Genomic DNA, 16146 nt, shown 5'->3' with positions numbered 1-16146 from the left:
TGTGGATAGGGCTCCAGAGAGGGTGTCAGGTATAGGGATCAAACACCGTGGTGTAGCTAGCAGGGAGCCAGGCATAGAGATGGGGCTCATAGGACGGGGGCTGAGTTATCATCATGGCTGCGAAGTCAACTGCTTGGGGGTATAGGGCTGAACTAAATGCTGTACAGAGGACGAGGGACTAAGCTATATTTCCAGGAAGCTGAATATTAGAGTACGCATGGAATGGGGGAAGAAGGGTGAGGAAGGACTGACTAAAGAATAGGTTTGACCGTCCATGTCAGACTTTTTTTCATGTACTCCTACGTAGAAAGTACCTCAAAAATTGAAAAAGTATCCTCAGAAAAAGAGAACATAGAAACTCCAGCTTTAGGCACTGTCTGGCATATTTCGTACATCTGAAGCAGAGGCCACTGAATAATTGCAGGACCTTCACAATAATGCCCCCTGCATTCCACCACGAATTTGCTGCTATTGTTCAAAACAAAAAACTCAGCTTAAGTCCCACTTACATTTAAATAGACATACTATTGTGGAACCACTTCTTTATATGAATCTGCACATACAAACACCTTCACTTGACTTTATATGTTGATGATTGCCGCTCTTGTGAGGTTTAGGTGCAATAATTGGTTCCTGTAACACTGGGACACTGGCATAGTGTGTCTAAAGGATAATTAAACCCAGCTGTGGTGTTTCCTAAAAATAAGGGAGGCCCTCACCCACCGAAGTGGCCTGCTTCATCTTCAGACCATATTCATTGTGGGTTTTAAGCGTCCACACAGTGGGCTGTCTCTGGACCTACTTAGAGGAGATGTGTATGCCTCCCTATTAATGAGATATGTAAGATTTTTATTAAGTGAAAATGTGTGGGGATGTGGTTGATTGATGGCTCTCTATTTTCATTTTTTAAATGTTTTCTCAGAATTTCCATTTTTATGCTAAACTCATCCCCTTCCAGTTCATATAAGAGCCCACTGTAATATTGGCAAATTCTTTGTGCATCCTTCTTACCTTCCTCTTGAGATGATGATAAAAGGATCACTTAAGCTGCTGGTTGCATTACAACACAACAATTCTGAAGTGCATTCTAAGCCAAGAGAATTGAGGGGTCCTGTCAGTCTCATATGAGTTTGATTTTAGGCAGCTCCACTCTTAACTGACACCCTGAGGATGTTTTCAAACTTTGAAAAATGATTCGAACCACTTAGCGCAGGAGTGAGCACAGCAAGAGAATCTACAAAGGATGCCAAGTTGTAGACCAAGTGTTACAGGTGAGTTACTTCTTCATATTGTTGTGTACCAATCTAAGCTTCTCCCCCATTCCCTTTGCAGTCTGTTACGGGCTTGGAATGGACTTTCTAAAGGGGGTCTCAGCTGTGAATTCAGACAATATCAAACATTTTAGTGGCTGCACAAAGATCTTTGGGAGTCTGGCTTTCGTGCAAGACAGTTTCCTTGGGTAAGTATGGAATGTGACGGAAATAAAAAGGGGACCAGACCAGCCTATGGGAGGCAGGTGATGAGGTGGGCTGGTACAGTACATAAGGGCGAGTGGCAGAGTGCTGGTGGAGCAGATGGCAGGAACACAAGTTCAATAGTGAGGTGACGGGTGATGAGGAGGGAAGGTTTATCAGTGCGGCGAACATAGGCCGTGAGTTAAAACAGTCCAGTAACTAATACACAAAAAGGGGAGAAGGTTAAAAAAAATCACTAGAATGTTTCCTCTCTTTATTATCTGTAACAAGGCAGTACTTGTCACAGGAGACCCATCTTCTGAGGGCTTATACCCTGAAGGAACAGACCCACTTGTAAGGAACTTCCTTAAAAGGATGAAGGTCTTCATTCATCAAGGTGGTGTGCTTTTTCATTGGGTCCCTCCTCACCATGGTGATCTTACCCTGGAAAGAAATGGAGGTGTGTGCCTTCCTAAAGGTGAGATATCTGGAGAGGGTTGAGAAAGAGTTATTGGTTCTTCCCTATCACATGATTAAAACCAATTTCATCAGGGAACTGTATAATGCAGCACTCCTCCCACCTTGCACACTTTATGCCTTTTTCTAACTCCCCTATGATCCCACCATTTAGGAAGAGACACACTTCCATTTCACTCAAATGAACTGCAGGGGAGCCCAGCATGTGTAAAATGAAGTCACCACAGTGAGGAGGGGCCCAATGGGGAAGCATGTCATCTTGGAGAAGACATTAGAGAAGACCCTTAAAACTCGAGATGTTCCCTGAGGGTATAAGCCCTCAGAAGAGGGATCTTGGTATCTTTTTCGCCCCTATCAGATATACTGCATTTTTAGATTGAATCAGTTGCGCCCAGGCGAGACAATTGCTTAGAGGGGGCCGATCCAGCTGAGGGGAGATTGTCATCATTGGACTTACTGATCCAGAGCTTGCTAGTGCCGTTGTAGCTAGGATGTCAGCCTGCAATTAGGGAGACATAGGATTGACTTGATATGTGCCTATGTGGTGTGTTCTTATACAGAGCTGAGGGTGGGGGAGATGAAGTTAATGTTTTTCTTCCTGACTCTTCTTTTTTATTTTATATTTCTCTACCATTACTAATACCAAAAACAACAGTGGAGGCCTGGACCCGGAGCAGCTGAACGTTTTTAGGGACCTTCAGGAAATCACAGGTAAGAGAAATGTCACCTTCTTCTAAATGGATTGCAGGATCTCTTTTGGGGCTGCCTTTATTCAGTGTTTTCTCCAGAGATAACGCCCACCCACTAAGTGCCTAAGTAGATCACTTGCTCGCTTCTCATCCTCTCACCTTACCAGTAGGAACACTGATCATTTGTAATCTTCCGTATCCTTCCCCTTGTGCACTTTTTGTTTCTTCCCTCTTGAAGTCTTTCACAGGAGTGTCACCTTTCCGGTATACCCTCTTTAAGAGCCCTCCCCGCAGTTTCTCTGGCATTTTCTTCCTGTTTCAGAGAGAACATCTTTACCCTTTGTAGGAGCAGCTCCTTACTCCTCTGAGGATCACTACCCCCTATGTCCCTTATGAGTCTCACCAGCTGGCACAAAGTCCAGTTTTGACAAAATGTTAAGAGAACACATCATATTGCAAAAGAGGTATCTAGTAGAAAGTGTTTTGCCCCAGGCTGGACTGCACAGTAGAGAGTAACCTGTTGATCTACTGTGTTTCAGGCTATTTAAACATTGAGTCCTGGCCGGAGACTTTGTCCAACCTCAGTGTGTTTGAGAACCTGAAAGTGATCCGTGGGAGAACCCTACACAGGTGAGTGTTCCGAAGACCATGGCAGGAAGTGAGGCTACACAGGAAGCCATCATATAGGTGACACATAACTAGCCGGTGACTTACAATAATTCCCCTGTTTAGATGATCCTTCCAGAGTTTCGGACGGTCCTCCACTGTGGGTGCGATTGATATTATAGATAACTGCTGTGTTTTTTACTTTTGTGCTCTAAATTTATCTAAGTGTTCTAAATAATTGTAGGTGACCTTGATATGTTGTGTGTTGCAACAAGTACGTTTTATTGATTATTTCTGTGCTGCAATGAAAAAAGGTTGGGGGTGAGATGTGTCAGGTCTTTTCCTGATGTTGTGGAATGTTCCTTTTGAATGCTGAGAGGCAGTCACTAGTTTTCCTGCTTCTTGACGGCCATGTTCCTGGGTACTCAATGAATTTCCTCATTTGCATTGTTCTGCGCCCACTGCCATCGTTTCAGAGTTCAGCCACAATTCAAACGTATAACCTGAAAGTCACAGAGACTTTTATATCTGTTATGTATCCTCTTGTCACAAGGTGTCATTAGGAAAAAAGTGCCCTTATGTTCCTTGCAATCCTTCGGGTTGAATTTGAAGGAGGTGTCAGAGAGAGAGGGAGGTAAGTAACTTGTAACTCTCCAAGATCCAGTCCCAGTAAGCCCCTCCCGCTGGTAGTAGTTTCATTAGGAGAACATTCCCCTGAGAAGAACATCTGTCCACACCCCTGGAGTGGCCTGATGCTTGGAACTAACCTCTGATTTTCATCCACTTTCACTTTTTAGAGGACGGTGTACACTTTGTCCGCCCTGATGCAAATGCAAACTGGTAGGACATTTTATAGGTGCCTCTGTAGAATGCCATGTGTGCTTGACTTGCACAAGGCTATTCCCAGGGCTTTTCGTGCCCAACACCGTTGGCTTTGATGACTACAGTTATACCACCTCTAGGAAATTGATTCTAAATCAGGCAGACCACAGTGTAGAAAGGGTATTAATTGCATATGCATAGTTGCTTGCTCCCAAAATACATTTGGGTTGTTGGAATATTGAGTAAAAGCCTAATAATCCTGATTCATAGTCTCAAGAGGTTTATATTTTACAGAGATTTAGAGTTGTTTAAGCAGCCATTTGAAACAGGCCTGGTGGTTGTGCAGGTTTCAAACAGTTTTAGAGTTAGTGCCATGTCAGTGTGAGGTGTGAGATAGGTATGGGGACTCTCAATGTGGCCCCAGCTTTCCGAAGTATTTCACTCGACACACATTGGTTGCTCTTTCAGGCAAGCTACTCATAGGGTTCTTTAACCCATCTCCATTGCTTATTTTAGGGGAGCCTATTCCTTGGCAGTCCACGGTCTCTCTATCACTTCCCTGGGCCTGCGCTCACTAATGGAGATCAGCAGCGGCCTGGTGCTGATCCACCAGAACCCCCGACTCTGCTTCATGGACACCATCCCCTGGGCCTCCATCCTAAAAAATCCGCACCAAGGGCTACTGCAATCCAACAACAAGGCTGTGGAAGAGTGTGGTAAGATTTCTGCATTGGGGAGACTGCATCAAATCTTTGCCAGGGCTTTGGGTGGACTTGGAGCATTGGATGGGCTCTTGTGTTTGATAAAGGGTGTGCAGAGTGCTGCAGGAGCATGCAGGCAGATCGGAGGAAGGATGTGCCCATCCTAAGACAGCTGGGGGCTAATCCATCTGGGCCTCAACTCTTCTTTCATGATAGAATCTCCTAGACCTCCATCTTTACGCCCAAACTGGCAAGCGATAGAAGGGTACTTTTGAGCACTGAGTCTTAAGGACTGCTTTCTAGGTAATGTTCTTTTGGTCTGCACCTTTTGGTGAAGCAGGAAGGCCACAAATTAGGGGTTTAATGTATGTACTGAATTGAGTTTTGGCCTCACATCTTCTGGAGTTGGAACCAATGGATTATGCAATGTAGTAACAAGTTTAATGACTTTAGTTGCAAGTACAGACAAGGCGAATAGGGCATACCTCTTGGTGGCGTTACTCACCCTTTTAGCTTTACCACTGAATTTTCTAAAGCCGCTCTACTTCGGGAAAAAAATGGTTGTTTGTCAAAGCTGCAAAAAAGAAAATTGTGATGATGCATTGAAATGCATGTGCAAGTGTGCCTCATGACGCTATGGCGGCAACCATGTGAGGAAGAAGGTGTGCATATGTATCACCATACATGGACTCGTCATGAAGCGACCTCCATTTATTTTTTATTTTTACCTACCACTTTAAAATGGTGGTCCCCGTCTTGGAGCTTTTAAATTAAAAAAATATATAAAATGTGCTCCAAAATTCACTTTTTAAAGGTAAAAGCAGCTATGCAGCAAATTGCATCTTCCGGGCTCTCCCAAAAAGGAAAAAAAAACCTTTTAAAAAATGAAAGAAAGAATATGACAGAAAGGGGGATGGTCAAGAGTGAAGAAGGTGGGTGGGGGAGCAAAGTCAACATTGACTAGTGGCGGGAGCAGTGGGGTAGAGCAATTCAGGAGTTTGGTGGGGGGCTGTTTAAGTAAAAAAAATCAGGATGAGGAATGGTTAGGGCAACATTGGCCAAGCTTGTGGCAGAGCAGTGCGGAGAGATGGGGTGGTGAGGATGTGAAAGGTTACCTGGCGTGAAGCCATGGAAGGATAGAAGTCATCCAAGAGGATAAACAAGCTATGCTCTAGGTGAAGGACAAACATAATGACTGGGAGGCAGTGTATTGAATAAGCTGCAAGCAACTGAGATCGTTAAGAAAGCCAACCAATGGTAAGCAGTGGGACGACCCACAGGTCTTCCACCATAGGTCTTCGACAACAGAAAGCTAAAGCTGTTGGGGAGACCTAAAAAGGGTACACAGTGAAAACTCAATGAACTCTGCTGGGCATTCAAAAGCTTTGTGGTCAGGATCAGGGGGCTAGGAGGCTGTGCAGTGAGATGCGATATGGGGTATATTTTGGGTTCCAGGTGCCTTCTCTCAGCCCTGACAGAATGCCATCGATGCCATTTTGGGTCCTGGTTTCAACCCTTCTTTTTTCAGGCCCTCAGCTAATGCTTCTTTTTCTGAGACATTTCCCATCTATATCACGGCAAGCCTGTACATGCATCATTTATTCTGCCGTTCTACTTTTAAACATACCTCATCTTCTACGTTATCACTTTGGGCTCCGGTGCTCCTTTTTCAACCATATGTCATCTCAGGCACTAAAAATCTAAGCCCTGGGTGGAGGCGTTCTTCTCTCAGCCCTATCTTCAACAACACCCTCTATCCACTGTTTGTCCTTCAGTGGTTCAGCCTTTCATTCTTCCCTAACCATGTTTAATACTTGCATGGTTCTAATCTCTTATATACCACCCTTAACCATCTGCATCCTTCTCTTTCTCATGTATTTCATCTCCAGCACCAACATCTTGCGCCCTTCTTTTCTCAGTTGTATGTTAACTGCAGCACAGGGCTTGGGCTTCTGTCATCTCAAGCCCTCACATCCTGGGACCTGAAATCAGCTGTTACCTTCTTGGCTGTGTCTTCCTGCCTGGGAGTCTGTGTAAGAGCTGCTACAAACTGTTTCGGCTCGTTTCACAGCCACCTGTCCTCCTTCATATACTCGTCAACTGCACTAACTACCCCTTCTCCATTTGTTCTTAGAGCATGATGGGCTGGTCTGCTTCTACCTCTGTGCCCATGGACAGTGCTGGGGGCCAGGCCCCACCCAGTGTGTCATGTGCGACCGGTTCTTGCGGGGCCAGGAGTGTGTGGAATCCTGTAACATCCTGGATGGGTAAGTGACACGTGGGTTTATCCCACATACAGAGCACATGACGGATTTAGGAATAGCTAAAAAAAAATATGGAAAAGTTGCTGTTGGTGCCAAAAGTAGATACATATATGTCATCAAACAAAAGACTCAAGGCTAGCAATTTGAAAGCATAGTACTGGAGTAGTTGTAAATGATCCTTTACCAGTAACGCTTCTCGCCACATTATCAAATGGAGAGCCAGGACAGCCTAGATTATTCACAGAGAGAAATATTAAAATACTCAAAAGAATAATCTTTTCTAATTATTCCCAAAAGTAAAAGCAAATAGAGATTCCTTGCCTCCAAAGTTTTTTTACCTTTTTCAGAGGGGTCTTAAGGAGCATCAGTCCATTACAAATGACCAGGTTTAGTCAGATACAATATATATCCAGGTTAGCCTGTCTTCGAAAGAGATATTTGGACCCATAGCACTCAAAAACATCATTAAGACCTTCTGCTGCTACGGCACGCACTAGTTCCAGTTATCTACGCTGTGGCCTCCTTTCATCTCCCCTGTAATGAAGTACAGAAAAAGGTGTCAGGCTGCAATTAGACCATCATTTGGCACTAAGACTTCTAATAAATGCCTTGGAGAACACAGTTCCTATGCCATACATGGGCAGGCAGTACTTCCTTATTTTACTTTTGGATATCTCAGTATTTTTAGACCAGGGAATATTGCTATATATTGAAAAAAAACACAAAATTGGAAGGTATACCTGAGCAAAGGAGTGCATCATTCATGAATAGCCACAGCAACAAAAGCTATAATGCTATATCAATGCAATCAATATATGTAGGCGTCCAATCGAAATTGATGTCGCATATGGAGTTGTAAATAATGCAGCTAAAATATCTTTTAAAGCGAAGTCATGAGGCTGTATCTGGCTTATGATGAAAATTGTGCATCAGCTTTTAATGATGCTTGAGGCACAGAGACTACTGGAAATGAGTATGGCTTCTTGTTTGCACAGGGAACATTCTTTCTACAATCCATAGCTACGGAACACAACACCTTCTACTCTTGTGACTCAGCAGCTAAACATCATTTAACTGTTTCTAAATACAAACAAAGGAAGACATAGGACCTAGGGCTAGAAAGGCTGACCAAAGGCAGACCAAATAAACACCTATATGTGACCAACTGTGAGTGAGCTGCACATAACTTACCACCCACCTAAGTGTTTTGTCCACCATTATCAACTGCTGTCACCCCTTACTTGCTGTCTGAAGTAAGGGGACACTTACTGTCTGAAGTAGCCTCAGCTACGTTGAAGTTGTTGGGTTTAGGACTGCAGTGAATTTACAGAAGCTGACTTTATAGTGGTAAACCTTTCCACTCATGTGAACCTACGCAGGAGTAAGTCCCATACAAGGGGGCCTATTCCCAAACTGCATTTTGTAGTATGTTCAGCAGTACTACAAGAGTACTACTCATATACTAAAAAATGGTAGTCAACACCCACCAAATTTGTGGGAGTGTAGGTGAGCAATTGTGGCATTGTACAGAGGTGATGACATTTCACGTTGTATCTTTGTATTACACTTAGTCGGATAGCTCTCCTAAGGAGTGAAAAGCAAATAAAAAAAACATTCCCCAATTACATTGAGTGAGCTGCAACTGGCACAGACTGGCAAAAAGAACAATGTAGCAATTGAAAAGAGTGGGGCAGAGCGAGGACTACTGGGGCAGTGTGTGACAGGGACCTGGGTAGACCAGTAGGAGAAGGCGAGATGCTAGGAAATATCATGGTCATTAAAGAGTGGATAGGCAGATACCAAATTAAAAGAGATTAGAAATGAGCAGAGGATGACACAGTATCAAAAGCTACAGATCTAAAATGACAAGAGTGCCAAAGCCATCCTGGTCTAGAACTGTGGTTTCCAACCCGTGGTCTGGGGACCTCGTGGGGGTCCGCAAAGCCTCCTCAGGAGCTCCGCGACTGCTTAGAAGATTAATTAATATTAACAAATTAATAAAGTGTATGTAAATAAAGTAGCTAAATGTACAATTCAAATTTTTAAAATGTAATGTAAATGTCAAGGAATTTGAAATTGGAGGCTAAAAATTAAAGTGATATCCTCAGATTGATTTGTGGGAGCAGTATAAGTGCATGAAACAGACTATAGTATGGACGATGTTTGGCTTCAATTGAATTTAGAAAAGCTCCAACCTTCCTATAAATTGTTTTATTTTTTTTATTTTGTTTTCCAGTTTAATAAAGTGTGTTATTTGTGCAGGTGTTTGATGGCATGCTTGTTTCTGTATTTTTTGTGTATTGTTTTGGACACATATTACCTTAACTGCAGAAAATGCCCTTCCCTGATCCCTAATGTGGTACTGTAAACTGGAAGCCAAAGGGTTTGAGCTGCAGGGGGTTTGGCCAACTTGCCCCAGTGACAAAATAAACGTGAAAACTTCTTGTCCTTAACCCAAACAATATGTCCTGGTCATCGGGCTATAGGAATTTCAAACCTCAGTAAAACTGTATGTCAGTGCAAACATAAGGGCCATTCAATTGAAAATGTGTTGTCTGTGATGGCAGTGCGCTACACACCATGCATGCTCCACTCTAAGCACCTCTGCTCTACGACACTCTACTCCACACCACTCCACTCTTCAGTACTCTGCTCCATGACACTCTACTCCCATATACACTACGCCACTTCACTCTACGACACTCTACATCATTTCACTCTACAACACTGTATGACAGTCTACTCTACTGTACGACATTCTCCTCCACTCTAAACTACTCTACTTAACTCTGAGCCACTCAACACTATTTAATACCACTCCACTCTAAAAACACTCCACAATACTCTACTCCACGCCACCTCACTTTAGGCCACTCTGCAACACTCTAATCCATTCCACTCTGCAACACTACTCCACTTCATGCCCCTCCACCCTAAGCCACTCCAAATCACTCCACTCCACACCATTCCAATATGCAAGACTCCACTTTACTCTACAACACTCCACTCTACTCCATGATGTTCCACTCTACTCCACAACATTCCTTTCCACTCTGTGCCACTCCACATCACTCTCCTCTATGCCACTAACATTTAGCCATGCTGAACAGAACAGCAGCCACACTGGTGTATAACATGGCTAAAACACATTGAGAAAGCCAATAGTTCTTATCTATGCAAGACCTATTTGCTTTGCCAATGCTTGTTTTTATATTACTTCTGGCAACCCTGCCAGATGCTGTTAGGTGAATACTACTGGTAATCATGCATATAATGACCACTAATATAATCTTGTCTGATGTGGTCACTTTTACAACAATAATAATGAGTAGATCGGAATGAGTTTCATTGACCATAAGTAGCTCTTATTACAGAAAAGTTTGGAGGACTCAGGTCTAGGCACTGATTTTTTTTACCAAGCATGTGTGTGGGCCTTTATTTATATAAAAACTGTGCATGGACTTTCTTCTTGCATGAAAACCATAATAATTCCACAAGGTACTTCACCTTTGTGTTCTGAGCAGTATGCGTTGTTCTAGTACATTTCCCCCCTTGGAGGAAAAGAATGATCACACCTCATTATGTTTTCATTGAATATGATTACAGAGGTTTGTACTGGTGATGCTGCCAAATGGCAAGATCGAGTCTCCTTTGGCACCATAAGTGCCTTGCTTCATTTTGAAATGGGAGCTTTAGGAATGAAAGTTGAATTAGGCGACCATGTGGCTACACCATGAACACATTGTTTTTTATAAAACTATGCTGTCTATAGCACATACTAGGAAACACAGAGCAGCAGTTGGCTATTCCTAATACTAAGTTATACTGTGCTCACTTTATATACTAATTCATACATTTGTGAGTTGATGCGACACATTAAAAATATTGTAATGTCACCAAAACCAATTCATGGACTCTTTCTGGGTCCGCTCATGGGCACTTAAGATGTTCACAATAACCTTGTAAAAGTGAGACAAAATCCATTGTTTTTCAGATTCTTCTGAAAAGCAAATCATCCCTTTAGTGGAGTTTTATCAGTTGTAACTGGTGTTAGCTGAATACTGAAAGCCTTAGGGATATCCTAGAGATTGGTGCAGCTGAGATTGGGAATATACTGGAAATTTGTAAGGGCACAGTTAGTAGTATCCTAGTGACTGGTGCACGTAACAGTGATTGGTGTATGTAATTTGAATGATATATAGGAGATTTGTGCTTTGTGACTAAAAGACTAGTTGGATGAAAAATGTAATGTGCTGCATTACTAAGGGTTGATTTGAACTCTCCAAATAGGTGGTAGGGTGTGATTGGGAATAAACAGAAAATTGATGGAGTATATTTGCTTGTTGGGTTTGAAATGAATGTACTGAAGGCTCAAATTTGTAAGTATAACAAAGTTTGGAGGGATAGGACTGCGAATATCCAGGAGCTTGGTAGACTTAGTTCTGATATGTAGAAGGAGACCCTTGTCAATTCCTATTTAAAATGCATCCCTTTTTTTCTGTGTGTGGTCCCTCTGCAGAGACAAGCGGGAGCATGTGAATGGGAGCCGATGCCTTCTCTGCCACCTGGAATGTCAGCACCAAAATGGAACGCAATCCTGCCTTGGTTCGGTAAGGGGACCTGGGGGAGGAAGACAGTGCAGGAGGCCATCAACTAAGTATCACAGTAGAGTGAGTGAGAGAGAGCCAGAGTGAGTAAGTACTGGAGAGAAGTGAGGGCTGCGTGTCTGAGAATATGTTCTCCTGCAGGGATTGGCATAAAGGAAAACAGAGGTCCCAAAGAGCTTCTTCCCTTCTAGGTTTATAACTTGTACATTTATAGGAATTGACATAGAGCTGCTTATTCTGTTTTGTGGCAATTTATGTTGAGTTTTAGATACAATTATTGTCATCCCAGTTCATTTTCTCAACATCCTGTTCGATGGGGTACATCTCTTTGAACCCCAATGGCAACTGGATTTGAACTGCACGCTGCTGTTTGGCCTCTGCTTGATACCATGTGACTCTCTAAGTGTCTCCTCTGAAGGTCATGGAGTGCTTTAGAAATGTACTCCTTTGGTGGATTGTGACTTCGAGGACTACATAAGAAGGTGAAATCCTTGACCAGGATGAACCTGGTTGGTGTATCTGACCCCACTGTAGAGTGCCCATGGACTTCGCAAGTCTATGGGTGTGGATAATCCTAGACTCCAAGGGGATCCTTTCATAGGAACCAGGTGGGGATCACAGTAACAGGGCCACAGTAACAGGGGTTACTGACAGGGAGGTTATATAAAGAACAGTGGTAAGGGCAGTGGAAGAGGTGGATCTGGAAGAAACTCCTGCTCCCAACCACTGATTCTTCATCCATCCCCTCTGATCTAACACCTGTCAGGGGGAGGATATTACACTTCCACGACCTCTGGGTGGAAATCACCTCAGATCAATGGGTCCTAACAGTTGTACAGATACAGTAGCAGAAAGAGCGTTAGATACCCTAGATATGAAGAGACTTGTCATTTGTTATACCCTTCCAAAAGACCATTCAACTCTTTGTAGCCTTTACTACAGCTAATAAAGGCCAACCTACCTTACAGGCAGGCACTGCAAGGTAGATTGTTAAATGCATTCAGACCACTCATGCAAAAACAAAACATGTACTTTGTGAACCCAGTGGGGCTCAATCTGCATGTAAAGGGAGCCACTGTAGTTTTTCTAGACACCATTCGTTTATCAGATATATGCAAAGCTGCTCCTTTGTCAATCCCACACACATTCACAAAGCATTATTGTGTAAACATGTTAGCTCGTCAGCAGCCTATGTTTAGCCAGGCCGTTTTCAGAACATTGTTTCAAATACCTGCATCATCCACCTGTTTGCCACCACAGGGAGGAAACTATTTTACAGTGATGCAGTGATACAGATCTTGTGTATGCACAGCAACACAAGATGTGAACGGAAAATATTACCCTGTAAACATCTGTTTGTAGCATGTAGTGCTGTAGATTCTCATGCACCCACCATCCCCCCAGACATGGGCAGTAATGTCATGTTTCTTACAATAAATGCACACATATTCTTAACCGAAAATTGAAGGACACATACCTGCTACTCCGTGCACTTCACTTTCACCCTCTGAATGGAAAACAGTTGAAGGGTAGAGACCATGCCTATGCTCATTGCAAATCTAAAGGGGGAGTCACACAACATCTCCTGACTCTAAGGTTCTTCAGTGCAAAACAACATCTGATGTCTGAGTCCAACACTACATGTCAGGAGAATGCAACGCATGTGACTCTAAAGCACAACACGCTATGAACAGATGCTTACAGGGTGAGTAACATTTTCCTTTTGCCATGTGGCTATCTCGAGTAGGGTAGAGCTGCTGCTTCGGGTTCATGCTGTTAATGGGCATGCATGTGCAAGGCACATGTTGATTATAATACCAGCATATTCTGTTGGTCTTGTGTACAAAAGACAGGTTACATGTCTCTATTTCTTTGAACAGGGCGCTGATCAGTGCATTTCTTGTGCTCACTATAAAGATGGGTCTGACTGCGTGGAGACCTGTCCTAGTGGAATCAAAGGAGACACATACGTGCCCTTCTGGAAGTACCCCGATGAAGACGGCATTTGTCAGCTTTGCCCTACAAATTGCACACACTCGTACGTAAGAACAAAGAGTCCTCAGGGGCTTCCCTCGAATATGATAATGCTCATCAGTTGATACTCATTGAAAGTTATTGTCACTGAATATTTCCAATCCTGTTGAACATCTTGGAACTCATTTACAAGAGACTAAGGGCCTGATTACAACTGTGGCAGAGGGGGTTAATCCGTCCCGAATGTGACAGATATCCCGCCCACCGTATTACGAGTCCATTGGAACTCGTAATACAGCGGGTGGGATATCTGTCACATTTGGGACGGATTAACCCCCTCCGCCACAGTTGTAATAAGGCCCTAAATTTATTTATGTAATTAAGGCAGTATGATATAATGCATATATTTCTAGCCTGTCTACATGTTTCTATGACTGAATCCCATTTGTTAATTCTTTCATTAAAAAAGGAGCCAATTCACTTAACAAATGTGACCGGTTTAAAGCCTGTACATGAGGTGGAAAATAATATTGTATATCAAAATTGGATTTCTTCACAAAAAATCTGCACAGTAAAAGTGCTCCAGAATCCTAAATATGGGTGAACTGTTCATCACTTAAATTAATGAAGATCCCCATGCTAGAGAATGAGTACTACAGGGTAATAATGCTTCATCACTTCTCGCTCTGTTTCAGGTGCACAGTTCTGGATGAGTTAGGCTGTCCTGTGGATCAAAAACCCAGGTAATAAACAATCCTATATTACCTTATTCTTCCTATAGTTTGCTTTACTATTAAGTACTGGGGACCAAAACATCTGTTACCTTTTTCTGTATCTCCAGCACATGTATACTTTTTTCACCCTTTGCTTCTTCACCTTACTGTGTGCTTGCTTCTTTATCTCAGTGCACTCCCAACACCCTGGAAAAATTCCCTAATGCTCACACTTCCTCCTGTATTGTTAGTGTGATCAGCCCCCAATGCTGCATTGCATGGTGGTGTCACCCTGATCCTTCTCTCACCATACTCTGCCAGACCTCAATCCCTACCTCTGACACTTCTTGTGTTTTAGTGAGATCAACTCCATTGTAGCCTATGTGGTTGGGGTCCTCCTGCTGCTTGTTCTCATCCTCCTTGGAGTCATCTGCTTCAGGCGGAAGAATCAACTAAAGCGGAAGCACACCTTGCTGCGTCTCCTTCAGGAAAATGAGGTGAGGCCATGACGGGCAGGAAACACTAAATGCCAGGACAGGGTTAGAGCCAAAAGCTGGGTGGAGAAAACAGAGAAATGTAAAGGCAATTCAGCTGAGCTCCATAGACGTCATTTAGGGGTCACCAGAGTTAGAAGCTGAGACCCCTGGCTTGCCCCTTGTGACACCTGGCACTGCTTGTCCGACCCATGGCTTCAGAGGTGGCAAAATCAGTGCCAAGAACACAGTGGCAGCTCGTCCTTATGGACGTCGGTCGGGGCTCCTTTCCCTTTGTTTTCTATAATTTTTTTATTTCACTAATAGCGAATAATGTTACATTATTCAGTATTAATGTAATAAAAATGGAGTACTATTAGCTGGAATTAGACCTTCCCTGGCAGCTGAGTTAACTAACAAAATGTTTTTAAATGTATATTGTATGCATACTTGCGGCTGAGAGTGTGTTTATGTGTAAAGAACGTGTGTAAATGTGAATGTGTGGGTGTGTGTGAGTGAAAGGGAAGGTCAAAGGGCATGTGATGTCTCTTTCGGTACCCCCGGCATTTCTCAGTATATTTCCCCGGTTTCAATTCATTTGTTTTCATTGCAAGCAGTTTCTGGGCCGTTGTCAGAATTTGCTACACTTTGCATTGAAATGACTGTTTGATTAAAAAACAATTGCTCAAAAACCTTTTCCTTGAAAAACAACATTGTTTTTCAAAGTAGATTTCCTCTCTTTTGCAACAATATATTTTAATTGTTTCTTTGAAGTATTATTTTATTGTTTTAAAAGTATCTTAAAACCTAATCTCAATTCTTAACCCTACCCCTAATATTAAACTTTACAATAACCGTTTCTCTTATCTTAGCCTATCACTGACCCTTACCCAGACCATAAGTTTTCTCTCACCCTTCTCCTAACCTAATCATACTTTAACCCTAACCTAACCCTGATCCTAATCCCTACCCTTATTCAGACACAAAACCTTACTGTCACCCCTCTCCTGAACCTGGCCTAGCCTTTAACCTAAACATAACGTAAACCCTAGCCTAACCCTTTCACTCCCTTTGTGGTGACCTATACCCCTAAAGTATACACACCTTGGCTAAAATGTGCACCCTAATTTGAATCTTGCCCTAACTTTAACCCCAGCATTAACTGTGACCTTGAGCCTAAACCCTGAGCCTACTCTTTTCCCTTCACCATAACCTCTGTGATAATCTAACCCTAACCCTAGCTCAAACTTTAACTTTGACACTAACTCTGCTATAGCTTTGTGATCCTAACCCTAACTTTGATCTTAACTGAACCCAGACCATTATTTTCACCTAGATCATATGCATACCGTAACCTAAACTAGCC

General features: G+C 42.9%; 1 protein-coding gene across 1 annotated transcript in view; it reads left to right on the top strand.

Annotated features, from left to right (window-relative positions):
* The window catches only part of ERBB2 (erb-b2 receptor tyrosine kinase 2), a 245972-nt gene that overhangs the window by 198165 nt on the left and 31661 nt on the right, over positions 1 to 16146 (top strand). Inside the window, exons 9-17 of the mRNA XM_069237437.1 lie at positions 1333 to 1459; positions 2587 to 2642; positions 3160 to 3250; positions 4565 to 4764; positions 6884 to 7016; positions 11533 to 11623; positions 13501 to 13658; positions 14290 to 14337; positions 14666 to 14804. Of these exons, the coding sequence (XP_069093538.1) occupies positions 1333 to 1459; positions 2587 to 2642; positions 3160 to 3250; positions 4565 to 4764; positions 6884 to 7016; positions 11533 to 11623; positions 13501 to 13658; positions 14290 to 14337; positions 14666 to 14804 (1043 nt within the window). The remainder of the gene's footprint in view (positions 1 to 1332; positions 1460 to 2586; positions 2643 to 3159; positions 3251 to 4564; positions 4765 to 6883; positions 7017 to 11532; positions 11624 to 13500; positions 13659 to 14289; positions 14338 to 14665; positions 14805 to 16146) is intronic.

Source organism: Pleurodeles waltl, chromosome 6 (assembly GCF_031143425.1).
Source record: "Pleurodeles waltl isolate 20211129_DDA chromosome 6, aPleWal1.hap1.20221129, whole genome shotgun sequence".
Classification (NCBI taxonomy): Eukaryota; Metazoa; Chordata; class Amphibia; order Caudata; family Salamandridae; genus Pleurodeles; species Pleurodeles waltl.
The sequence above is the reverse complement of the archived record's forward strand: the minus strand, read 5'-3'. Positions and strand labels throughout refer to the sequence as shown.